The 25,296-nt window shown below is 35.8% G+C and overlaps 3 protein-coding genes, 1 long non-coding RNA gene and 1 pseudogene across 6 annotated transcripts; 2 read left to right on the top strand and 3 right to left on the bottom strand.

The window, feature by feature from the left end:
* Positions 1-102: 102 nt before the first annotated feature.
* LOC120127368 (squamosa promoter-binding-like protein 1) lies at positions 103-24,390 on the bottom strand. 3 transcript variants are annotated; one of them, XR_005516533.1, is made up of 11 exons: positions 23,071-24,390; positions 22,762-22,943; positions 21,946-22,442; positions 21,394-21,468; positions 21,204-21,311; positions 21,000-21,117; positions 20,734-20,875; positions 20,433-20,586; positions 18,894-19,529; positions 18,077-18,639; positions 103-114 (listed from the first exon to the last, which is right to left on the bottom strand). XR_005516533.1 is itself a non-coding variant. In XM_039145284.1 (10 exons), the coding sequence occupies exons 1-10, from the start codon at positions 23,670-23,672 to the stop codon at positions 18,190-18,192; spliced, it is 2,964 nt and encodes a 987-aa protein (XP_039001215.1). In that variant the 5' UTR covers positions 23,673-24,390; the 3' UTR covers positions 18,028-18,189. The 3 variants fall into 3 exon arrangements, 1 of the variants encoding a protein (XP_039001215.1); XR_005516532.1 differs by lacking the exon at positions 103-114 and adding an exon at positions 12,757-12,768; XM_039145284.1 differs by lacking the exon at positions 103-114 and having other exon boundaries at positions 18,028-18,639.
* On the bottom strand, positions 1,052-1,751 carry LOC120127374 (ubiquitin-40S ribosomal protein S27a-like). Its single transcript, XM_039145291.1, has one exon. The coding sequence runs from the start codon at positions 1,691-1,693 to the stop codon at positions 1,223-1,225; it is 471 nt and encodes a 156-aa protein (XP_039001222.1). The 5' UTR covers positions 1,694-1,751; the 3' UTR covers positions 1,052-1,222.
* LOC120127369 (E3 ubiquitin-protein ligase hel2-like) lies at positions 6,493-10,074 on the top strand. Its single transcript, XM_039145285.1, has 8 exons — positions 6,493-6,587; positions 6,699-6,932; positions 7,125-7,427; positions 7,542-7,750; positions 7,838-7,886; positions 7,981-8,070; positions 8,188-8,250; positions 8,381-10,074. The coding sequence occupies exons 2-8, from the start codon at positions 6,765-6,767 to the stop codon at positions 10,016-10,018; spliced, it is 2,520 nt and encodes an 839-aa protein (XP_039001216.1). The 5' UTR covers positions 6,493-6,587; positions 6,699-6,764; the 3' UTR covers positions 10,019-10,074.
* Positions 15,509-16,779, top strand: LOC120127371 (annotated as a pseudogene).
* LOC120127376 lies at positions 19,574-20,426 on the bottom strand. The gene is made up of 2 exons (XR_005516534.1): positions 20,231-20,426; positions 19,574-19,788 (listed from the first exon to the last, which is right to left on the bottom strand). It is a non-coding gene; the product is annotated as an uncharacterized LOC120127376 (long non-coding RNA).
* Positions 24,391-25,296: the final 906 nt, after the last annotated feature.

The raw sequence follows: 25,296 nt of genomic DNA, 5'->3' as shown, positions 1-25,296 counted from the left end.
TTTTACACAAAATTCAGGTGCCCTTAAGTTGTTACTTAATTGTTCATTCGTGAGATGTATGTATGTGCATATATATTGTCAAAAAAGATCCAAATTTCCATCGATGTCTTTCTTCTCCAATTTTCCAAGGTGGCCATATCCTTTCTTGGAGCTTAACACACCAGGTACTTTGCCATGGCTGTGGTTCACATCTCTTACTTTGGAATATATGCACTAATCGTAGAAGCAAAAAAATTCAATCTTCCCAAGATTGCTCCCTCATTAATTTGTTTGATAGTGTGCTTTGTTTACATGAAAATGGGGACACTCATCACATCCATTCTCTCAACAGATAATATCACATTTACTATAAATATAAGGTTTTTGCCATTTGTTTGCTTCTAGCCATTTTTTCTTTGGATGTCGGATAAATGAAAACAGAGATTCCATTACCTGCTAGCAACAAAGAACCCTAAACTCTAGCATGTATATAGAGCACTTAAAACTAGAAGGCCATACGAAGTTCATAACATGATCCGACTATAAAGAAAGATAAAGGAGCCATAAGCTTGGGAAATTCGGAAGATAGGAGGGAGACATTGTCACACGACTGTAATAGCCTACCATCTTGCACCAAGACTGTTTCGGCTTATCAGGAGAGTCCGGTTAAATCTTATTGAACTATGGCATAAGGGAAAGGCAGGATAAAACAATATATTGTATCTAATGCTGATTAAAGCCTTGAACTATATAAAATTTCATCTAGAGGCAGATTCCAACTCCGCTTACCAACAAAAGTTAGAAACATAAAAATGATGATTTAAAACTAAATTTGCAACAATGGTAAAACAACCCAGCTTTGTTCTCCTTAGCACTTCCCACGGTAAAACAAAAGATGACATACTAAAGAACAACTCTGCAAAAAGCCCAGGTGATATGCAAAAATAGCTAATCATTACCCTAAAATATCGGTTTAATCAGACAAAGATAGTATATCTTAGGCAAAAAATCACCAATAAAACAATATAAAGCAGAAAAGCAACACGATTGGATTCAAACGGCTGAAATGGCAATCAAAGCTCCGAATATCATATCCCAATAATTATAACATATTCAAGCATACCAAAATTATCTGTATCAAATAAAGTTACAACCATCACTGATAATGAAATCTTAATGCCCATATAGAAAATAACCTAAAGATCCATTCTTTGAAACGAGCCGAACCAAAGGTTGAACCCACTCAATCCCCACCAGCCTTCTGGTAAACGTAAGTGAGCCCGCACTTACCGCAGTAGTGCCTATCGAAATGGTTAGCCATGAAAGTCCCGGCGCCGCACTCTGCATTAGGGCACTCTTTCCTCAGCCTCTGAACCTTCCCGGACTCATCCACCTTGTAAAACTGTAGCACCGCGAGCTTGACCTTCTTCTTCTTGTGCTTAATCTTCTTGGGCTTGGTGTATGTCTTCTTCTTCCTCTTCTTGGCGCCACCCCTCAGACGGAGGACGAGGTGGAGGGTTGATTCCTTTTGGATGTTGTAGTCAGCTAAGGTGCGGCCATCTTCGAGCTGCTTGCCGGCGAAAATGAGACGTTGTTGGTAGGGTGGAATGCCTTCTTTGTCCTGAATCTTAGCTTTGACATTGTCGTTGGTGTCCGAAGATTCAACCTCTAGTGTTATGGTCTTCCCTGTTAGGGTTTTGACGAAGATCTGCATTTTGGGGTGTTCAATGGCAAAGGAAATATGGAGTTCGACTTAGATTCTGAAAACTCGAAATGAATGTTAGGTCTTCATATATGAAGGTGAAAATTGGGGGTTTTCTGGAAAATGAAAGTATATAATTGGCCATGTTTTTTTTTTTTGAGGTTTGGATTTTATTTTGTCTAAATTACACGGGAGACCACCAAACTACGGTCATTAATTAATTTTGTCATTAAACTATTTTTTGTCTCAATTCGACCACCAAATTTTTAATTAATTTAATCAAACCACTCTCCGTTTAAAAAAACGGACTTGCTGACGTGTACGTTAATAAAACTGGCATAATTACATATTTGATCTTTAATATTGGAATAATTATACATTTGGTCCTTAATATTTATATATTCTATCAATTTAGTCATTATTTCAATTCAATTAAATAAATTTAACTATCCAATTAGAACATGACACATGTCAATATATGATTGGAAAGTTTTATTTATGAATTTTAAATTATTTAATTTAATAATTTTTTATCCAATCAGATGGTGACACGTGTCACCACCCCAATTGAAATGGAAAATTGAAGAACAAAGGTTAAAACCAGGGAGGATCGAACTTGTTCCTTTAGGGGAAGATTAACTAGCGCGGCCAAAATTCCCCAATGGTTTTAACTTACAACAATTTGTATTTGACTTCTAAAAGTTTGTTAATGATAAAAACAATGAAACAAATCATTTGTTTAAATAAATTAATTTTTCTTTAACCGTCAAATAAAACCAAAATTGATTTGAAAATTATTAATCGAACTAAATCCACCAATTTTTTTCTTTAACATTAATCGAACCAAAATTTCGGTTCGATTAATGTTAAAGAAAAAAATTTGGTTAATTTGGTTCGGTTAATAATTTTCAAATAAATTTCGGTTCGATTAACGGTCAAATAATTTCTTTTCGATTAATGTTAAAGAAAAAAATCGGTGGATTTGGTTCGGTTAATAATTTTCAAATAAATTTCGGTTTGATTAACGATCAAATAATTTCGGTTCGATTAATGTTAAAGAAAAAAATCGGTTGATTTGGTTCGGTTAATAATTTTCAAATAAATTTCGGTTCGATTAACGATCAAATAATTTCGGTTCAATTAATGTTAAATAAAAAAATCAGTTGATTTGGTTCGGTTAATAATTTTCAAATAAATTTTGGTTCGATTAACAGTGAAATAATTTTGGTTCGATTAATGTTAAAGAAAAAAAATCGGTGGATTTGGTTCGGTTAATAATTTTCAAATAAATTTTGGTTCGATTAACGGTCAAATAATTTCGGTTCGATTAATGTTAAAGAAAAATTAATTTATTTAAACAAATAATTTGTTTCATTGTTTTTATCATTAATAAACTTTTAGAAGTCAAATACAAATTGTTGTAAGTTAGAACTATTGGGAAGCTTTGGCTCAACGGTTTGAGAGCTGGTTAATCCTCCCCCAAAGGTACAGGTTTGATCCTCCCTGGCTGCAACGTTTGTTCTTCAATTTTCCATTTCAATCGGGGTGGTGATACGTGTCACCACCTGATTGGATAAAAAATCATTAAATTAACTAATTTAAAATTCATAAATAAAATATTCAAATCATGTATTGACACATGTCATGTTTTAATTGGATAGTTAGATTTATTTAATTTAATTAAAATAGTTACTAAATTGATAAAATATGTAAATATTAATGACTAGATGTATAATTCTGCAGTTTTATTAACAGACACGTTAGCAAGTCCCTTTTTTTTAACGAAGAGTGGTCTGATTGAACCAATTAAAAAGTTTGGTGGTCGAATTAAGATAAAAAATAGTTAAGTGACATGATCGATTAATGACTATAGTTTGGTAGTCTCCCATATAATTTACCCTTTTATTTATCTTTTTCGAAATAAGTTTTTTTAAGCATTTGATAAGTGTAAAATGGGTCATTTATTATGAGACGCGACCATTTTAAGAAGCCTAGTAGAGCTTAACGACGACAAAAGTTTATAGTGTTTTATTGTAAAATATAATTAAATATGTATAACTAATTTAAATGATATATTATGTCTTAATAATAATTAAATATAATATTATTAAATTTCGATCAATATAGACTGATCATTATAATAATCATTATAAACGTCATATTTTGAAATGCTTATTTGAATCTTAATTTTTTATTAAAGTTTCACGACACGGTCGTAAAAGACATCATCATCATTCGACCGTCTCGCTATTTGTATTCAATTTATTTAAGGGTAAAATATAGTAATGGTCACTGAATTTTTCTAAAGCTTTCATTTAGGTCTCCTAACTTTTAAAACTTACAATACGTCCTCTAACATTTAGTCCGTCTGCAATATGGTCTCGTCGTTACATTGCTGTTAGTACGTTTGTAATATGGTCACTGAACTTTTCAGGAGCTTACATTTAGATCTTTCAACTTTTAAAACTTGCAACACAGTCCTTATCATTCTAAACCCCAAATTCCTTTTTGATCTCGAATTTCTTTTTTCACTTCTCTCTTCTCATTTCCAGCGTAACTTTTCAGTCGGGGATGCATGGGAAATTCTAATATAACTTTGAATTATGTTGAGGTGTTGACTTGAATAAGGGTTCATTGAGAGAAGACCCGACCAAAGGACTATCAAGACCATCGACAATTCAAGGTGTAATGTTAGATACATGTCATCTTAAGTGAAACATAGATGTTCGATGAAATGCTTGTGAGAAAAAAATAGGGTTAGAAATGCAGAGTTGATAAATATTACTAAGATGAACTAAGTATCATTGTTGAAAGTCACCGACAAAGCTAGAATTATTTTGTATAAATGGTATATAATAATTTCTTCGTTTGATCCTTGTTGTTAAAGAGTTTCCAACAGATTATCAAATATAATGAAATCCTAAACAACGCGTTCACCTCTCAATCTCTTTTGCTCACATGCACTCTCGTTTGGTTTTTGTTATTCAATTTTCCGCCATGTAAAATTGTAAACCCAAGCAGTGTTCTGTCTTTCAATTTTTTATTTACAAAGAAAAAATGGAGGAAGAATTGTTGGAACGCAAAACTGATTGCGTTTATTTCTTAACCTTTCCCCTCACTTGCAAGAAGGTATTTATTTTCTCTTTTGGGTTATCTGAAAGTAAGTTTTTTCTCTTTTGCACTTTCCCATTTTCTGCTCGCATTGTGTGTTTTTTGTTGAAATTCTTATGTTTCTGCAACTGCATGTCAATGATCTGGATATTCAGTGTTAGTTTTGAACCAAAACCATCTAATTTTCTTTCTTTCTTCTTAATCAAAACTTTTAGTACTCCTTATGAATGATATTCAGTCTATCAGAATAAAAGTGAAAGGTCCTAGGCTAAATTTTTTTATCTTTTTGTTTGGTTTTTCTTTAAATCAGGGAATTGGTTGTGAGTATCAACATAGTGAAATCGCCAGGCTCAATCCGAGAGACTGCTGGTACTAGTTTACTGGGAATTGTATTGATCCGACCTATGGTTTTCGACGTCATGTGAGCTCATATTCTTTTTAATAAGTTCATGTTGATTATGGGACTGATATATCGTGAACGAATTAGATTTTTTTTACATGTTTTGGAAATTGTACATTTGAATTGTATTGAATTATAGCTTTAGAAGTCAATTTTGCATGCACACAACTCGAAAGACATCATGACAGTTTAATATATTTGGAGCAGCTACTTGACCATGTCATGATGCCTTTCAAGTTGCGAAAGAGACCGAGAGGCGAATGCACTTTTTTGGGATTTCATTATACTTGATCATCTGTTGGAAAATCTTTAACCATAAGGATTAAACGAAGAAATTATTATATGTCATTTAAACAAAATAATTCCAACTTTGTTGGTGACTTTCAACAATTATACTTAGTTCATCTTAGTAGTATTTGTCAACTCTGCATTTCTAACCCTATTTTTTTCTCACAAGCATTCCATCGAACATCTATGTTTCACCTGAGATGACTTGTATCTAATATTACACCTTGAATCGTTGATGGTCTCGATAGTCCCTTGGTCGGGTATTCTCTCAATGAACCCGTATTCAAGTCAACACCTCCACGTAATTCAAAGTTATATTAGAATTTCCCATGCATCCCTACTGAAAAGTTACGTTGGAAATGAGAAGAGAGAAGCGAAAAAGGAAATTTGAGATCGAAAAGGAATTTAGGGTTTAGAATGAAATTGAGGATTGTGTTGCAAGTTTTAAAAGTTGGGGGACCTAAATGTAAGCGTTTGAAAAGTTCAGTGACCATATTGCAAACGTACTAACGGCAGTGTAACGACGGAGACCATATTACAAACGAACTAAATGTTAAAGGATTGTATTGCAAGTTTTAAAAGTTGGGGGACCTAAATGAAAGCTTTAGAAAAGTTCAGTGACCATTACTATACTTTACGCTTTATTTAAATAGACTAAAAGTTTTTATTTGATTTTTATATGTCTTGAGGTTAGATGATGTTTTATTTATTTTAGTTTTTAGAGTAAAAATATATAACTCATTTAATACAAATATTTTATATTTAATAAAATAAAAACAATTAAATCTTTTTTATAAAAAATGAGATTAATTAATATATACAATATTATAATAATTATTTCAAATAAAATTCAAGTTATTTTTTATTCTGGAATTTAATTTTAACTTAGTTTCAACCTTCTCTTCGACAAAAATATATTTCAATTTATTTATTACAAAATTTAATTTTATAAGTAATTTGCCTTTGCTGATTGTATTGGTCTAAAGCCCTAAGGAAATAATATTAATTTCATCTATCAACGTTTCTCCCAAAGAATTTTACTATCGCCAGCCAACGCTCACCTCCGGTGGGTAATCCTTGCGCCGTCAGCTGCAATCAAAATCTGATGTAATCAACTAATTCGCTAAAAAGACTATTAAATCTGATCTATTGCCTATAATTCTGAATTACTTCTTTCTCTGCCAAAAAAAATAACCCCTAGATTTTCTTTTTGTTTAGCTGCATCAATTTTCAATCGATCGATAAAGCAATCAGGGTTTCGGAGAATATTATCAAGAAACGGAAATGGACGACAGCTGTGCGGTTTGCGCTGACAATTTGGAATGGGTTGCCTACGGCGCTTGTGGTCATCGGGATGTTTGCTCCACGTGCGTCTCTCGTCTCCGCTTCATATGCAACGATCGCCGCTGCTGCATCTGCAAAACTGAATCCAACGTCGTCTTCGTCACTAAGGTTAGGGCTATCCCTCCTATTAGGATTGTTCCAGATCTCATGTTTGAATTAGAGTTCTGGTTTTCCTCTGATTTACTAATTAGGTAAAAAACCGAATCTTTAACAGCTGAGTTCGAGTTCTTTTGTTTTAACTTTTCCTATAAAATGTATCCTCAAGTTAGAATCGTTATTAGCATTGTGGTTCTGTTCCAGGCATTAGGGGATTATACTAGGATGATAAATGACTTCTCAGTGTTGCCATCTGATGCAAGAGAAGGACGAGTGGGTTCCTATTGGTACCATGAGGATACACAAGCCTTTTTTGATGACGTTGATCACTACAGAATGATCAAGGCAATGTGCAGGCTTTCATGCAGTGTATGTGACAAGATGGAAGAGCAGGACAATGATGGGGCAATACGGCGTGGGAAGTTTCGGAATATTGAACAGCTGAAAGGTCATTTGTTTCATCGACATAAATTGGTTATGTGTAGCCTTTGTTTGGAAGGTCGGAAGGTGAGGTTAATATGTAACAGCTTTAAGGAAAATGTGACTATGGTGTAGCATTGTTCCTTTTTTGATGAATTGATTGTTTTTCTATTAACAAAAGCTGTGTGTTCATTGATGTAGGTATTTATCTGTGAACAAAAGCTGTATACCAGAGCACAGTTAAATCAACATATAAACACAGGTGATTCTGAGGTGGATGGAACTGAGAGTGAGAGAGGCGGCTTCATGGGGCATCCAATGTGTGAATTCTGCAGGACTCCATTTTATGGGGATAATGAGCTGTATTCACACATGTCTACAGAGCACTATACATGTCATATATGCCAAAGGTAGTGAGGCTAATTCTAGTATAGATTTTAGAACTTAAAAAGTGAACTTTTTTTTTGGCATGGTTCAATTTTTATTGTTCAATGCAGGCAGCATCCGGGACAATATGAATATTACAAGAATTATGATGACCTTGAGGCAAGATGACTTATAAGTTTCTTCGGCTATTCTTTTTTTTCCCTTCTCCTTTCCTTGTAAATTAAAATGGAATTTCAAAAATTGTTTGCTTCAGCTTCATTTCCGCCGAGATCATTACTTATGTGAGGATGAGGCTTGCCTTGCCAAAAAGTTTATTGTTTTCCAGTCTGAAGCTGAACTGAAGGTGATGTCTTGGGCATATATATATTTTTTCTGTCCTCATTATTTGAGTATGTCCTTAGTATAGCTCATTTTTTTTGTTTACTTAAAAGTTCTTGTTTTTTCGTTCTTACCCTTTCAGAGGCATAATACCATTGAACACGGAGGCCGCATGTCTCGAGCACAACGTAGTGCTGCTTTACAAGTATGTATCATCCATCTAAATAATAGGCTTCACATAAGTTTGATTTTCTCCAAATTATTCTCTGATATACATCCATTTGTAGATGAGTTGGTTACTTAGTTCTTTTGTTAATTAATTGTACTTTTGCTAGATTCCAACAAGTTTCCGGTATCGTCGAAGTAACGAAGATAATCGCCGTGGAAGGGGTCGAACATTTCGGCGTGAAGCATCTGATAATGACTATGAACTTTCAATGGCCATTGAGGCAAGTTTGGGGATGGCAAGTGATCCTCCAGCATCATCGTCTACAGCACAGGCGGTCTCTCATCACAGTGACACAAATGATTTTGATCTGCTTGTTCAACCTTTTGAATCGTTATCTACAACAGATGCTGAAACATCTTCAAGATATCTTCAAGCATTGGGTGCAAGCACTAGGGGTGGACCTTTGCAAGAATCTTCTTTTCCTCCTCTTCCCATGGCCCCCAGCACCAGTCAACAAAAGTCTAATCATAGCTCAGGTTTGCCTAATAACACCATGGCAGCACGTCTACGGCGCCAGAAGAATGGGAATAAAAGTGTTTTGAGTTCTGCTCAAGCATGGCCAGCAGCAAGTCATAGGACTGCGCAAGAATCAAGTAGTTCACGTCAGGTTAGATCAGCAGCAAGTGTTGCTGCTATAACATCACTTGCTAATGGTAATGGTAATGTTAACAGGGCTGCACAGTTGGGTTATGCCAGCTCCACTCATGCACAGGTTCCAGCTCAGTCTCAGGCCCAGGCCCAGGCTCGACCCACAACAGCAGATATACTACTATCATCTGGTTCTCGGACAAGCTCAGCCAACATGCATAGGATTAGCCACTCTTCATCAGCTCCGAATCTCCATGATGTTAGATATTCAGAACCATCTGCGTCTGATTTTCCTCCAGTTTCTGCCGCACAAAGGCACAAGCAATCCTCAAGCAACCAGGTGCTGACACATATGGAAGAAGTTCGTTCAGCCAATAAATCTTTGGTGGAAAAGATGCGAGCTGCTCTTCAATATGATGAAGAAAAATATACTGCTTTTAAAGAGATATCTGGACAGTATCGTCAGGGCTTAATAGGCACAAACAGATATTTGGATTATGTACAACAGCATGGCTTGTCACATTTAGTACTTGAGCTGGCTAGACTCTGCCCTGATGCTCAGAAGCAGAAAGAGCTAATTGACACCTATAATGCTCGTTTACAAAGCAATGGTCTGGAAGAGAATGGTGGGGGCCAGGGCAGTGTGTGGTTGAAGGAGAAGGATGCCTCTAAGAAAGGGAAAGGGAAGTCTGTCGATGCTGCAGGCAGTAAATCAAAGGATATTCTGGCAGATAGTATTCTGAGCAGTGTCCACAAATTGCAGTCAAGTTATAAGATTTCTGAAGAAGAGGTGGAAGTGCTATCGAAGGACGGTTACCGTCCTTCCAAAGGCAAAGCAAAGGTGATGGTTGAGGAACAGCAGGTGCAACTAAATTCAAGCAATCAGCCATCAATAAAAATCGGGGGCCAAAATGAGTCCTTACATGTGAAAGTTGGGTCAGGGGATGGAAGTGGTGGCATCAAGCAGCGAAAGAAAACTTCAAAATTTCACCGAGTGCGGCTTGGAGATGGTTCAATGGCATCACTACTCGATCTCAAAAATCCTGAGCCAGACCCTGAACCATTGGATGACAAGGATGATTGCAGTCAGAATTCAACTGGAGCATTGCCTATACGGGGTGTTTGGAAGAAGGGAGCGAAAAATCTCTTTTCATGATAGGTGATAATGCCAAAATCTTACCAGAAGATGGCGTTTGGCTTACCTTTTTTTTTTTAAATGACCTGAAAGTGCTGTCAAACGAGATCGAGTTTTGCTATGATGTTCTTGAAAGCTGTCAATAGATGGAGAAGATTCTATTAATTGCATGGGTTTTTAAGGATTTGCAGGAATTTTTTCTACTTCTGATGAGTAACCACTATCACATTTTGCCCAACATGCTAATTATTTCAAGGTGACAATGATCATGGAGTCTAGACATGTTTGTTACTAAGTTAAGAATACAAGGTTGAAGACTTTTGGTTTGTTTTATAATTTTTATTACTTGTAAAAATTCTTGGTTTGTCTTCATATATGCCTTCTTAGTCCTTGTTCCTTTTACTTTGTTTCCTTGCCGTGCAAATAATTCCTTTGCTCTTATTCAGATTTTGGAATTGAATTAATCTAACTTTGATACAATGACAAGTTGGATTGCTGCCTGCTTAAATTTGGTTTGTTGGATCTTAGGAAATTCCACTGGTAAAACCATATCGGTCAAGCTCAAATAAAACTGTTTACAGTAGTTAAAATTGTTGAACTTGAGATATGCTACAAAACCAAATTAATTGGCTGAGTTTTCACAATCCAAGGTTTTCCTCCTGCTGTAACACATTCAGGAATCCGTCACCCTCTTTGAATGATTCGTAGGCTCGATCCATTCGAGTAGCTGTAAACATGGTTCATAATCGAGGATCTCAGAAAATGTTGGTCGAAACAGAATTGCATGAAAGAAAACATATCATATACTCCATAATCTTATAACTACTCATCTCTGTGAATGAATAGTCCACAGAAGGAAACCCATTAATGAAGTTCCCACTTTGGGTTGGATTCGATTTTTCTCTTCCCTATGATCTGATAATGCCAAAATCTTGACAATTAAACGAAGTTAAAACAAATTTACCAATCAATCCATTATTGACAGGTGTTTCTGGCATTAGGCAGAGTTTACCAAAATGAATAACAAGGTAGAAAGACCATAAAAGCATGCAGTTGATAAGAGGAAATCCTTGGTGGACCATGGCTGCAAAAGGTGGGGGTTAGTTCTTTTAGCCGTAAGCAGGTAATCGTTTTTCATGAAATGGGTTATTGGCCATGGCGGTGCAGTTAAGTTGAGTGGAGCCAATAAAATGCTTTGCCAATATAAGGAGACGATTGTTTCACTTCCAGGAGAAGTGCCTTGGAACACAGCTCATTTAACCTTAACCAGAATGGAGGAACCATTGCTACCTTGACTGGAGAGTTCAACCAAAAGAAGGCGATTGTAATTCAAAGTCCAAGGTTGCCTTGATGGCTTCCTCCATTGTTACTTAAACAAAAACTTGTCAAATTTATTTCCTTCAATCGGATGAGATCATGAAAGTAAAGACTCATGACTTGGTCCATCAGTACTGTTCTACCTTCTCCAAAAACATTTCATGTTAATAATTGCCACATAATACTCTACTCATCTCAACAATAAACTATAAATAATAAGAAAATGACGTAAATACATGAGATTTGAATTTTTACTCATCTCAACAACCATGAACCTCCGACACGTGGCGGTTGTTCACCCAATATTTTTGGAGTCTTGGTGTAAAGAAGTCCATTATAGACTACATTCCCTTTTCCTAATTCATATATTAGTGCCTTTGCCTAGTTGTCGCCACATCATCTTGTGGGCAGCCTCCATGATCGGCTTATGGCTCTCGGCTCGCTCACTCGGTCCATTATAGACCAATATAATATTAATTTCTGGATTCTCTGACTTAGAATTTACATCCTTCAGATGCAAATTTTGTTGAAATTGACCAACTCCAAACGTTTTTTTTATCATATTTAATTGGTTAATTTTGTTTCATGTCCTTGTAGTCTTTGTACATATGGAATTTAGTCTATTTTTTTATTTAAAACTTTTAGTTCAGTTGTCAACATTATTAAAATAGACCGGTTAAATTCACTAAATTCAATTGATAATACCTGAACTTAGCTGTTGAATTATGTAAGTTTTGAATTCACTGGTGTTAATAAGTAGACTTTGAACCTGATTTTTTAAATAAAAAAGTAGATGAATTACATTTCTAAAAATAAAAATTGAGGGACTAAATTTAAATATACAAAAACTACAAGCCTTGAAGCATATTTCTAGTAATAGTTGGCTATAATAATTACATTAACAATATGAAACTTTAAAATCTTGGTCACTGATTTATTCTCTTGTGAAAATTACATTTCAAGTTGATTGTACGAATCAAACGACCTCAGTGATTAAATTGTTATTTTTTTAGGTCTCGAGTTTAAACATCACATATGCAAAGTTGTATGATATCAAATAGTTGAAAGTTGAATATATAGTATCTTGTATTAACTCCAGACTAATAAAAAAAGTTTAATTTCAATCCTCTATATGTAATTTATGCTGATGTCCCTTGATCTATCATTAAAAAATTATTTATTATATTAAATACGAAAGATTGATTTTATAATAAATATATAATATTATATTTAAATTGATCCATCAATAGATTAAACCTCGATTATTATATAGAAAAATATTATTTTTCCTTTTATATTATTATTTTTTCATATTAATAAATTATTTAAAAACTTATAAGGACACTAAATTATTAACAAAGAAAAGAAAAGAAAAGAAAAGCCAAAGAGAATTGACCTCTATTTCAAACAAAACCAAACATTCATGTAATCAACTAATGGATTTTGTCTTTTTCCTTACTAGACAACAAATCTGAAAAGCGCGAGTACACGTGTATGTACATCTATATTTTTAGGAAAATTAGAAGAAAAAAATAAGCATATATAGATTGGGGACGTATTTTCTGAAATTTTTAATTTTCATATATTATAATATTTTATTAATACTGAATTTATACTCCTAAAATTCTATACTTTTACACTCTTTAGTTTTTTTAATATTATTTCTTAAAAATCTATATCTTAATAAAGAAAATCTGTAAGTAAACTCACAAATTGCCATTTGGAAATCAAATTTGGTACGAGATTATTAATTGGTGATTTGATTAATTTCAAAGGAACATTTTACACTAAATTTAAATGAATATTGTAATAATTATGATGCAAACATATATTGTTATGGCCACCGCTCGATGCATTAGCACGTCACTATAATGTCGGCAACAATATTTTGACCGAAATACCCACGAGAATATCATTTCTGGACCTATTCCAGAAGGTTAGTTCAGTACTTTGATACGAAAATTTCCTTCAATGGTCACCAATTATCTTTCAATTTTATGTTAAACCAATTTAACATCAATCATTAATTATATTTGGAAACCAACGTGCACCATGGTCAAGCAAAGCCATGTGGCATTTTGGCTTTAGAAGCTAGTGAGAATAACGGATCTAGCAAAGCCGTAAAGCCGTATAACCGGCGACGGTTGGTGGCGACCGAAGTTTCTAGGTTACTAATAACCTTAATTAGGTAACCAAAAAGTTAAAAAAATGCAAAAAAGAAATGATTTCTAATTAATAAGGTCTAAATTTCTTTCTAGTCCTTGTAATCTATGGATATTTAAATTTTAATCTTTATATTTATCAGATTTGAAACTTAAAGTTCCATTGATCTATTGTTAATGGACATGTGTTAATTTAGAATATGTTATTATTTAGTTAACATGATTGTTATCGATTTAATAGAATTGTATTTTGTTGACCAATGAAGTAGACAATAACCGTATATAATGATCGGAAGTTTTTCTGATAGCGTGGATTTGATTTTCCTCATCTCTACTGCATACACTTTATAATATCATATAGAGTGTTAATCAGGAGTTGTCATGACATTGATATTGATTGAATGTTTTAGACTAGGAGATCACGTGTATCACAACGTGGTCATCGGTGATTATATGTAGGGTGTAATTGAGAGGATAATATGTGATCAGTTGACTACCGGTTATTCGCAGGGTATGATCCGCATGCCTAAAGATTCACGTAAGTCTCATGTTCGCATGTCTAGGTGTTTGCAGGCTAGAGGTTTGTAGGTAATAACAATTGCCCAAAATAAGTGGAGGTTATAAAATGACTTTCACGAACCTAGAAAATGAAGGAGAAGTTAAAGCGCAAAGACAAGTGGCGTTCATGTTTTGTTATTTAAAAAAATTCATTAATGATATTATCAATTGGATTTCAAGTAGATGAAAAATTTTGAAATTAAAATGGTAGGGATTAAAATTTAAATTTTGAGGACCGAAAGGACTGTATGCAAAATTATATCAATCAATAACAGGCATATGTCTATTAACTACCAGTTTCCCACCAACTCCCTCAAAGATTAAATCACAATCAGACAATCCTCTGACATCCAACGGCTACGGTTCTGGCTTCCCAAACTTCGATATCAGCCGTCAGATATATTTTTACTTTCGCCAGATTCTACCCATCTCTCCGGTTTCTCTATAAATAGCAGGCATGGAGGCTGTACTCGTTGTGCCGTTGAGTTCCACTTCTCTAGAGGTCTGGTATCCTCAACACTCTCTCCTTCTTCCTGCGACCCAAGACTCAGATACGTCGGATTTCTTTGTCCAGGTTGCCATTCTACCCTTTTTATTGCTTTTCGCTTTCGTTTTTGTTCGGAGGTTTCGCTTCGCTGTTTCGTAGCAGAGGAAAATGAGTTTTCTGTCTCTCTTTTCATAGTTAAGTTTGGCTGAAATGCTTGCAGATCTGTTCTGTTTTATGGTGGTTCTCGAGTTTTTAACATAGCGGTTTCTGAATTTTTTTAAAAGATCTGAGATCTGACTATGGATTATTCATGGAATTTTACTGCAAAATAAATGTCCATTATGTTTGGAGTAACGCTTTGGATCGAACGTGAAGTTAATTATTGTCGGTCGACGATCATTAATGATGTCTTAAACTTCGGTTGAATTTAACTTTTACTTGAAAAGCATTCCAACTTCGAGTAGGATCTACTGTATCTTTTCTGTTTTTAGCTTTCAAATTGAGTATAGAATTTAGAAACTTTAATGTGATTTTTACTACTTCTATTTGGATGTGTGTCAGTCATGTATGCTGGCTTAGAAACTTTGGATCTTGTAATAAACAGGGAAGAAACGGAATAGAGGAATTTGTCGACTTGTTTCTGACAATTTGAAATCACTGTGAATAACATTAATATCAAAGTGCAATAGCATCCATGAATATAATTCCTAAATTCTAGATTATGAACTTATGCTGTTGTGACGCAAAAGGAATCTGTTTATTTCTGTACTTTTTTGTTTGCATTCTCCTAATAGCAAAATCTTCCAAGCAAACTTGAATCTGTTGTGCTTTATGACTTCATGCTGAGTCTCCTGGAGTTTAACTGATCTATAAAAGCATGAACAATTTGTATTGTTGCTAAGGTTCTTTTATTTTGTGGTATTTCCTCATCAGCATGTTTTATTTGTTGGCCTCAGTAATTAGGAATTAATATTTCTTGCATGAAGTTGCTGCTCAAAAATTGTATTAAGATCCGTTTGGTATTATTGCAATGTGCAGACTTAGAATGGAGACCTTTCTATTCACATCAGAGTCCGTTAATGAGGGTCACCCCGACAAGCTTTGTGACCAGATCTCTGATGCTGTTCTCGATGCCTGCCTTGCCCAGGACCCTGACAGCAAGGTTGCTTGCGAAACATGCACCAAGGCCAACATGGTCATGGTCTTTGGTGAGATTACCACCAAGGCCAACGTAGACTATGAGAAGATTGTTCGTGACACATGCCGTTCCATTGGATTTGTTTCTGATGATGTAGGTCTTGATGCTGACAACTCTTGGTCAACATTGAGCAGCAGAGCCCTGATATTGCTCAGGGTGTCCATGGCCACTTTACTAAGCGCCCAGAGGAGATTGGAGCTGGTGACCAGGGTCATATGTTTGGTTATGCCACTGATGAAACCCCTGAATTCATGCCTCTTAGCCATGTCCTTGCCACTAAGCTTGGTGCACGTCTTACTGAGGTTAGGAAGAATGGCACGTGCGCCTGGCTAAGACCTGATGGTAAAACCCAGGTTACTATCGAGTACATCAATGAAAATGGTGCCATGGTTCCAATTCGTGTTCACACCGTCCTCATCTCCACCCAGCATGATGAGACTGTTACAAATGATGAAATTGCCGCTGACCTCAAGGAGCATGTTATCAAGCCTGTCATCCCTGAGAAGTACTTTGATGAGAAAACAATCTTCCACCTTAACCCATCGGGCCGCTTTGTCATCGGTGGTCCTCACGGTGATGCAGGTCTCACTGGACGTAAGATCATTATCGACACTTACGGTGGATGGGGAGCCCATGGTGGTGGTGCTTTCTCTGGAAAGGACCCAACCAAGGTGGATAGGAGTGGTGCTTACATCGTTAGGCAGGCTGCCAAGTGCATCGTAGCAAATGGACTTGCCCGCAGGTGCCTCGTCCAAGTCTCCTATGCTATTGGTGTGCCCGAGCCCTTGTCCGTATTCGTCAACAGTTACGGAACCGGTAAGATTCCCGACAAGGAAATACTCCAGATTGTGAAGGAGAACTTCGACTTCAGGCCTGGTATGATCACCATCAACCTGGACCTCAAGAGGGGCGACAACGGCCGGTTCTTGAAGACAGCTGCTTATGGACACTTTGGTAGGGACGACCCTGACTTCACCTGGGAAATTGTGAAGCCCCTCAAGTGGGAAAAGCCACAAGCTTAAGTTGAGCCATGCTTTTCCCTGCTACTTGGTGCTTTGCTTATCCATAGTGCTGAATAATATTGGTTTCATCGCGGCTGCCCTATACTCTATATGCAATCCCCATAATGCTTCTAGTGTCATACATTTTTCCCTATTCATTTTTCTTTTATATTTGTGTCTTTTGTTTTGGTTATCTTGGTTTTATGTGTCATGTATCAAAGTCTGTTGCAAGAAATGTATGAGAATATTGGTGGCACTGGAATTAACAAGCAATGTGAAATGCCGCTAGGCAACAGCAATATGCAATATCATTAGTAATGTGAGATAATCAATTGTATTTTGTTTATTTACATCATCTTTTGACTGCGGTCCATTGTTATCACACTGTTGTAGTCATAATGCTACGTGTTTGGAGGAGAAAGCATGTAGGGGCCTCTCGACCCTGACCTGGCTACTGTTACGGATATTCAGTTTGTTAACGGCTCCATTTGGTTAATTGCATTAAAATCTGTGCATGTTAACCTTTATATTTTTATCCTTTGCGAAACCTAGATGCTCTACCATTACTCAGGTCGAGGGCAAGTTTCATTAAACAAAAGGAGAAAACAATTTGAACAAAACGGGCTAAAACCCCGAGGACAAATGGACCTGCAGAAACTCAAGCAACAAAGGCTAAAAAATTAAAAGGAACCTTAAACAAATTCAAGCAACAAACAGGAAAGAAATGGCAGCACAGCCCAAATGAAGAGGGTCGTTATCAGAATATCGCCGCCCCAAATCATTTGACGATTCATTAAAAATATATTTTACAGAGTAACGAGAGTATATAAATATATATATTTTTAAAATTATTTAATATACTAATGTTAAAATATGATATATATATACATATATTTTTTTTATAAAATTTGGATAATATTCTATAAATTTTCATATACAGATTTTAAATTTAATATTAAAACTTTAACATGTTAAAAAGAAAAATATTAAATAATCATACATCGAACACCCCTCAAATGTAAGACAAGCTGAGTTAATAGACGATAAATCTATCTGGTTTTTTAAGGAGGAAAAACACTAAGAAAAACTGAATTATTGTTGGTAAATAATGGCTTTTTAAGATAAGATGCTTGAAATGGAACAAAACAAGAAAAGAAATTCATCTAGGCTGCAACACACCGTTTTTAATATTAATGGTTACAATGCTACATCTCCCGCTATAAGTATAAAAGACAAGAACCTCAAGACCTAAGAGGGACAACTATGCATGTGTTATCATGTTAATACCCTCAGACATTACATTCATAACTGAACAACAAACAAAAGGTAATGTATGTCAGACAATATCACCTTCACCGGAATTCTGTCCTAATACTGGTGTATAACACCACTTCTCACTTTGCGGTATAAACAGATTACAAATACAAGCCCTTACTAATAGTTACCAACGTGGGGCGAGTTGCTGGACCTCAGCTTGCTCCGTAGTCCAACAATTCCCACCTGAAGGGACGGAAAACATACAGAACTTCGGGACAGCTCTTAAATAGTAGAGCAACACAGACGCATACTGCAGCAACTGCTACCACGGAGAGCATTGCAGGCCTGTACACCAATGACCTGTTGGTTGTTCTATATCCATATGCCAGCGTTTGATCGCAAAGCTTGCATTGTCGGTTCATGGATTTAGATTCAAGCTTCCCAATCTCAAAGCTGGAGGTAGATTCATTATTTTGCTTTAGGCTTGTGCTACAGTCGGAGATGGCACTAGGGATATCCACGACTACATGCCCAGACGATGGTCTCTTATTAATTTTCTTTTGTACTAGGCGGATGTAAGAGTAGTGGCCACGCAAGCAAGCATAATCTTCAGGTGTAGAACAGGTGCTGTCTCGAGCCCTCTTCCAAGCATCGATGCCAACCTAAATGGAAAATGTACAGTTACTTTTCAAATGAAATTCAACCCAAAAAAAGAGAAAATAATATAACTGTATTCATATTTAACACACTTAAGTCTTAACTTCAATGCCCATAACTGGGAAATAGCTTAGGCAGATAGAATTCAGATTGAACGAAGCACAAGAGGATGCATCTCAGAATATGATAAAAAAATTCATGAACAGCGCAACAACTCTATAGTTCTCTTCCAATCATGCTTAGAAATAAATGATATTACCTTTCCAGGATCATTGGTCAATGCATCAAGCAACTCCTCAGAACCATCTTTACCAGCTGCAATGTGAAGAGGAGTCAAGCCTGCAGGACCTATGGCATCAGGTCTAAACAAGAAGCTTTCTCGAACACCGTCAGCTACTGTCTCATTTTCAAATCCTAATCTATCTGATGCCTTCTCAGGGTAAAATCTTAAAAGGAGTTCCACTAGAGGTCTACAATTTTTCCTAACCGCTCTGTGAAGAAGACCCATCTCCATTAATGCAAGGTTATGGGAAGGATGCTCCCCTGAACTGACGGTTCCATCGAGAAGAATATTTAAGAGTTTCTTCACTACAGCACACCATTCATGGTCCATAGAGAACTCCATAAGCCACCTGAAACGCCTTAGAGGGAAGAGTTCAGGGTTAGGATCCAAATGGCCCAATCTAGACTTCAATAGACTTCTATGAAGAAGCCAACCAAATTCATGAATGAAGTCCATGGCTTGATTTTTGGCTTCCATTTTTCCAGTCCTGCCAATATCTGCATCAGTGTTGGTAATCTCCAGTACACTCTCAAGCATTCGAATCTCTGAACAAACATCATCCTCGGCAACTATGAAAGGGAAGAAGCTGCTATTAAAACCATGGTCTTCAATCTGGAGAAGATGAAGGAAATGTTACATATAATTTATTTAATTGCCACTCAATGAGAAGAATGTAACGTCCGGCGAGTACAATGCAAAAGGAAACCAGAAAGAGTATATATATATATATATCAAGTGTCTCCATATCTATAATAATAACAGAGCCAACCATAAATTTATAGAAGTTTTGGAAGCAGCCTCTATGATCCAAAAATAAATATTTCGAACAGATTAGATAAGAGGACACCATTTATCACAAATACTAATCATCCTAGGACTAAGGCTGTAAACGAGCCGAGTCAAACTTGAGTGATGTTGAGCTTGACTCGACTCGAAAACTTTAAAACAGAGCTCGACTCGGCTCGAAAGCTCGCGAGCCTAAAATTATCAAGCTTGACTCGAACTCGAAACCATGAATTGAAGCTTGAAAAGGCTTGAAATAAAAAAAATCTTAAACTTAACTCGATTGAAGCTCAAACTCGAGCTCAAACCTAAATCTTAAGTATATGAAAACTTTATGTGTTGATTTTTTTAAAAAAATAAAATTTTAATATAATAATTTTTTCAAGTTGCTCGCGAGCTTTTCGAGTCGAGTATCAAATAGCTCGTTAAAAAATCGAGTCGAGTTCGAACTCGAGTAGAGTATTTATCGAATTTTAATCAAGTCGAGCTCGAGTAGCTCATAATCTGTCTCGTCTCATTTACAGTCCTACCTAGGACTATCCTCTTCCCTGCCTCATCCCCAAAATAAGATGGGGTTTCATGCAAGGAATTACAACAGTAGACCTTATCTACAATCCAATAGTAATCCCTAACACCATTGGAAAAACTTTACTATTCACATATAATGGTGTCAAAGAAAACAGAAAGGGAGGAAACGGACAACAGGATCAATAATAAGAAGAAAAAAGTCACCTCAATTAATCCTCTTCCAATCATATCAGGGATAGAGCAAGAAAAGGTAACACATTGTAGCTCATTTTGCTCCTTGAAATCATCATCGTCATCCACCACCAAATCGTTAGTAGCTTCCTGTACCAGATACTTCCCTTCTACTGCACAGAGCAACCTGGGGAAATCCAAAAATATGAATGGCTCTTGAGCAACCGTAGAATGTCAATGCAGTAAACTAGATCTAATTTTATATACACTCCTGGATAATTAAAGCTATTGAATTTGACACAATAAACACTGACTGCAAGAAAAGAGTAAATACCTCGTGCCTGGCCAAGACAGATTGATACCTTTAACAGAAAATTGAGCTCTCTCAGTTGCAGATATTGCAATTGGTTTGATACTCATAATTTTACTATCATGATTACTTCTGAGAGGTAAAGATGTATCTACGACAATCTGACCTGCAACATAAAAATAAGTTGGTTAATAATCAATCCTGCATGCAAAAATGCTATTGCTTGTTGATTATTTGGTCATATCAATTAAATAAATACAAGTGAAGACAGAAATAAAGAGCAAACCGACCATTATAAATGAATGCTATTTGATCTAGCACCCTTATACAAATCCATCCAGTCCTCCAGAAAGTGTCGTCAGAACAATGCAGAAGTCGACTCAAACTGAAGCTCAGACCACAGCGAAGCTGACAAAATATTTAGAGGTTAAAATAATGAAAAGTTTAATAGAATTAAAAGAAAAGAAGATAAAAGTCAAGAAAACCAAGCTTACTTCATCCCATGCAGACTCAGCTTGACGAAGGTAAATTGTCAGAACAATGCAACCAGGCCTTATATAGCTCTCAATGTCAGTCGGACTATGTGATAGCCAATCAAGAATCTGGAAGTTCAAACATTTTACATAAGCATTTCAGAGGAAACAAACCCCAAAACAAAGTTACATTCAAATTCTTAAAAAGTACCTGAGCTCGCAAGACCAGAGGAAAATCATTTGGTTCCTTCCCAAATAATTTAAACACAATCCTATCTGTACGGTTCTGCAATGATCGAATTCAAAAAGAAATCACAAGAGGCTAAAGTTAAATAACATAATTAATAACACTATACATATTAATAGACTGATGGATCATCAGAATAAATATATATCAAACTATTCCATTGAAATTGCTTATCATGACACGAGATAAACTCCCTGCCTATGTTATATTTATCTGACACTTCCTAGAACTCTTTGAAGGAACTAGTCAAGGTTAGCATAATCATGTTAAACTTTTCCATGCATGATTCCTTAATGAGGTCATAATCTAACTCATTTCTCAATGAAGTCTTAAGATGGCTCATTCCTCAAGGAACTAGTCAAGGTTAGACAAATCATGCTAAACCTGTGGCACAATTTGAACCTTCTGCACAAATTCAAGCACCTAACCAATATCCTATACCTCATAGATATATATCCATGGAATTTTAATCGACAAACTGCATGCAATCGTGTAAACTATGCAATATATAGATACCTGAGCATCACCACTGGAACTAGAAGGTGATTGTGCAGATGCTGAATCTGAATTCCTACTGGTCTGAGGTGGACTTGATTGATGAGAGTCTTGCTGGACCCATGAAGGGCAATCAAGGGTGCTAGTCCCTGCATTCACAGGTGCAAGTGACCTCTCTATGCCATCTGTGCCATCATCTGAGTCAATATATATGTCATTCAAATCAAAATTATTTATCTTGACTGCTCCAGCTGTATTGCCTGGCACTTCAGCACCTTTTGCATCACAAGACTGTATTCCTTTATGCGGAATCTCTGATGTAGGTCCAGTTATCTGGTGCTTAAGAGGCTGAGGAGGGCCTTGGCCATTCAAAAATAAAGCCGAGACAGCTTCTGAATCACGAGGTTCTGGAAAAAACCCAGATATGTTTCTCCCCCCTTGTTCACCGTTACAGTTAGCAAGGCTCCTAAGAAGATGATATAGCAAATCCTGATCTGTGGACTGGTCAGATCTGTTAGCTGTAATTTAAGAAGACCAGAATCATCCACCAGTGTAGCGCAAAAGCAAACACAAAATATTCCAGGAAAAAAAATATGATAGCTAGGACCATGCTATTTCAAAAGAATCATGCCAGCTAATTTAACTTCTAAATTCATCTAAAACCAGATTTCATCGGAAGTGCATTATAAACATCATCAAAATTTCCTTTAACATTGCTTGGTCAACCATAGCCATTATTTCACCTTAGGTCCTCAAGAAAATTAGGGGATCTGATTGCGAAGCATGAAAAATAAATAGCTACAGAATTTGTTATGATAAAGCAATCAGATTACTTACAGTGCATGTTAGAAAGTATCTTCAAAAGACTTAACAATAGATAACCACTAGTCTGCTCATCATTCAATGAATTGCTATTGGCAACTGTGTCGGGATTTGTTTTCCTCCTCCTTTTATTGTGACCAGCCAATCGTCTGCGACAGCTTCTCTTACCTTCATCAAACTCTTGAAGGACATGAAACCTAAAAAGCAAACAAGTCAGCTTGAACAACAAAAAACTCATGAAGACTTCCTTTCCATCAGAATTTCTACAAATTAAATTAGCCTCCCGTTCATCTCGGCAAAGTGTTGCGAATTTTAGATGCTTACCTACTGCACTGTTGACAAAATCGCTGCATGACATCCCCAACCAGTGCTTTACTAGCTTTGGAATGCATCTCACAAACCTTATGCCGTCTATGATAATCCTTGGCCTGGCTCAGGTCAGCCCCACAGTCCTCGACCTGACAAACTGCACGATTTCCAGAACCTACGCTCAACTTAGTCTTCTTACCACTAGTTCCCTCCCAAGTTCTCATCTCCCGTTGATTGATTGGATAACCATGGACACCTTGGGAGCCGAGCTTTAAAGTGAGGCTACCTGCTTCTTCATTCAAACCGTCATCTTCGACCACAATAACCCTCCTTTTCTTTTCCAATTCCCTTTCCGCTTTCTCAGTTCCCGGATTCACTTCGTCAGAGCATGACGATGAACTATTCGACGAATTCCCAGGAATACCTGACCCAAGTGGAAAAAACTGACTTCCCATGCTATCAGCAGACACTGGATTTATCGAACTAGCAATGAAAAGGTCACCATCCCATTTCCAATCATTCAAATCCCACTCCAATGTCCTTTTCCCAACTGCCCGCAAATCCACCGGATTCATACCATAAAATCGACGAGCTTCAGTTGCAAGTCTAGTCTCCATTTTTCAAACCCAGTTATACAACAATATTCGAACCCAGTAATTCAACCTACAAATATATAATTTAACAACAAAAACTCATAACTTCAACCCTATTCCAGCTACAGATCAAACCACCAAAACCCCAAATATAGACAAACTATACAATTAATTACAACTAATCAGCTTCAGTTCTTCCCCAAAAGTCCAAAAACAGTCCACCGACACATTCATGATTCGAATTAAGAGCAACCCACATGCCAAATTAACTTATGGGGGGGGGGGAAGAGGCTCACCTCTCAACTCCCCAAATCTAAAACACTGAGCCTCTTTTTCTCTAATTCCAATCTCACTACAACAAAAAAAGAACCATTTTTTAAAAAGTAAAACTTAATTTAAACAAGCAGAAGGAATCAAAAGGTGAAGAACAACAAACTTAGAAGGTAACTTGCTGAGAAGAGAAACGGCGGGAACAGTAGGAACGTGATAGAAGGAAAGTGAACGCAAGTTTTTAGGGAAGTTGCGCTTGCGCAAGGTTCTCTCTGACGATGAATGGAAACGTATTTGTTTGCTTACTTGTTGGTTCTCTTGGGTGATGATTTGGTGCGGTGTAGGACGCACAAAATGGAAAATAATTCATAAACTCACTGGTAAGTCATTTCATTGATAAAAGAAAAATCATTTTGTTTTACTTATTCCGATTCCATTTTCTGTTCGATGGAAGTGTGTGAGGGGGAAAGAGAAGAGAAATGGAAGGAAGAGAACGTGTAGAAAGAAACGAAACAGTGCATGAGTATTATTAAAACCAAAATGCTGGCCCTACTTGCACGCGCCGTGTCTCACTCCCTTATCTAAAGTAATGAAAGGGAATCCAATCAATATTTTTTATATTTCATAAATTACGAATTACTTATTTTTATTTTATGACTATTTATTTTTATCATGATTTTTTCTAAATAATAATTTACCTTATCCTTTCTTAATATTTTATGTCATTTAGATTATTGATTTATAATATTTTGGTTAAAATTGTATTTAGTTAAATTAATTTAAAGATAAAATGTTGAAATTAATCCTTAACGTTTATTAAAACAATTATTTTGACCATTTTTAAACATTTTAAATCTAATATTTTATTTTATGAAAAAAAGTATTTAACGTTTGATCGAATAATCGTTTTAATCCTTATTTTTCTGGAGAATTTTGAGCCCTAATATTCGTTTTAAGATAAAAAGCCTCAATTTTATAGCGTTAACCATTTTTTAACTAACGATCTTCATTTATAGAGGGATTTTTTGTCCTAAAATAAAACGTTGAGACAAAATACACCAAAAAGTATAGGGATCAAAATGATCATTTTATTAAACATTAAGGGATTATTTTGACATTATGTCTAATTTAAATTGTCTATTATTTTGATTTAATTAATTTACTTATAGAAATAATCAATATATAATCCATTTAAATAGTGATATTTTATATTTAGAAAAAATAAATAAATAATTGATACATTGAATTGATTAGCAGTTCACACTTTCGCCGCATAAAGAAAAGAAAAAGTCGGTTGTGGGAAAACATGAGTCGTGGTTCGGTGATATGCGTTCAATAATTGGAGGTAACAGTTAAAACCATCGGATGAATCAGGATG

This window comes from Hibiscus syriacus, unplaced genomic scaffold (genome assembly GCF_006381635.1).
Source record: "Hibiscus syriacus cultivar Baekdansim isolate YM2019G1 unplaced genomic scaffold, ASM638163v2 tig00110467_pilon, whole genome shotgun sequence".
NCBI classification, from domain to species: domain Eukaryota; kingdom Viridiplantae; phylum Streptophyta; class Magnoliopsida; order Malvales; family Malvaceae; genus Hibiscus; species Hibiscus syriacus.
This window is presented reverse-complemented; position numbering and strand designations above follow the sequence as displayed.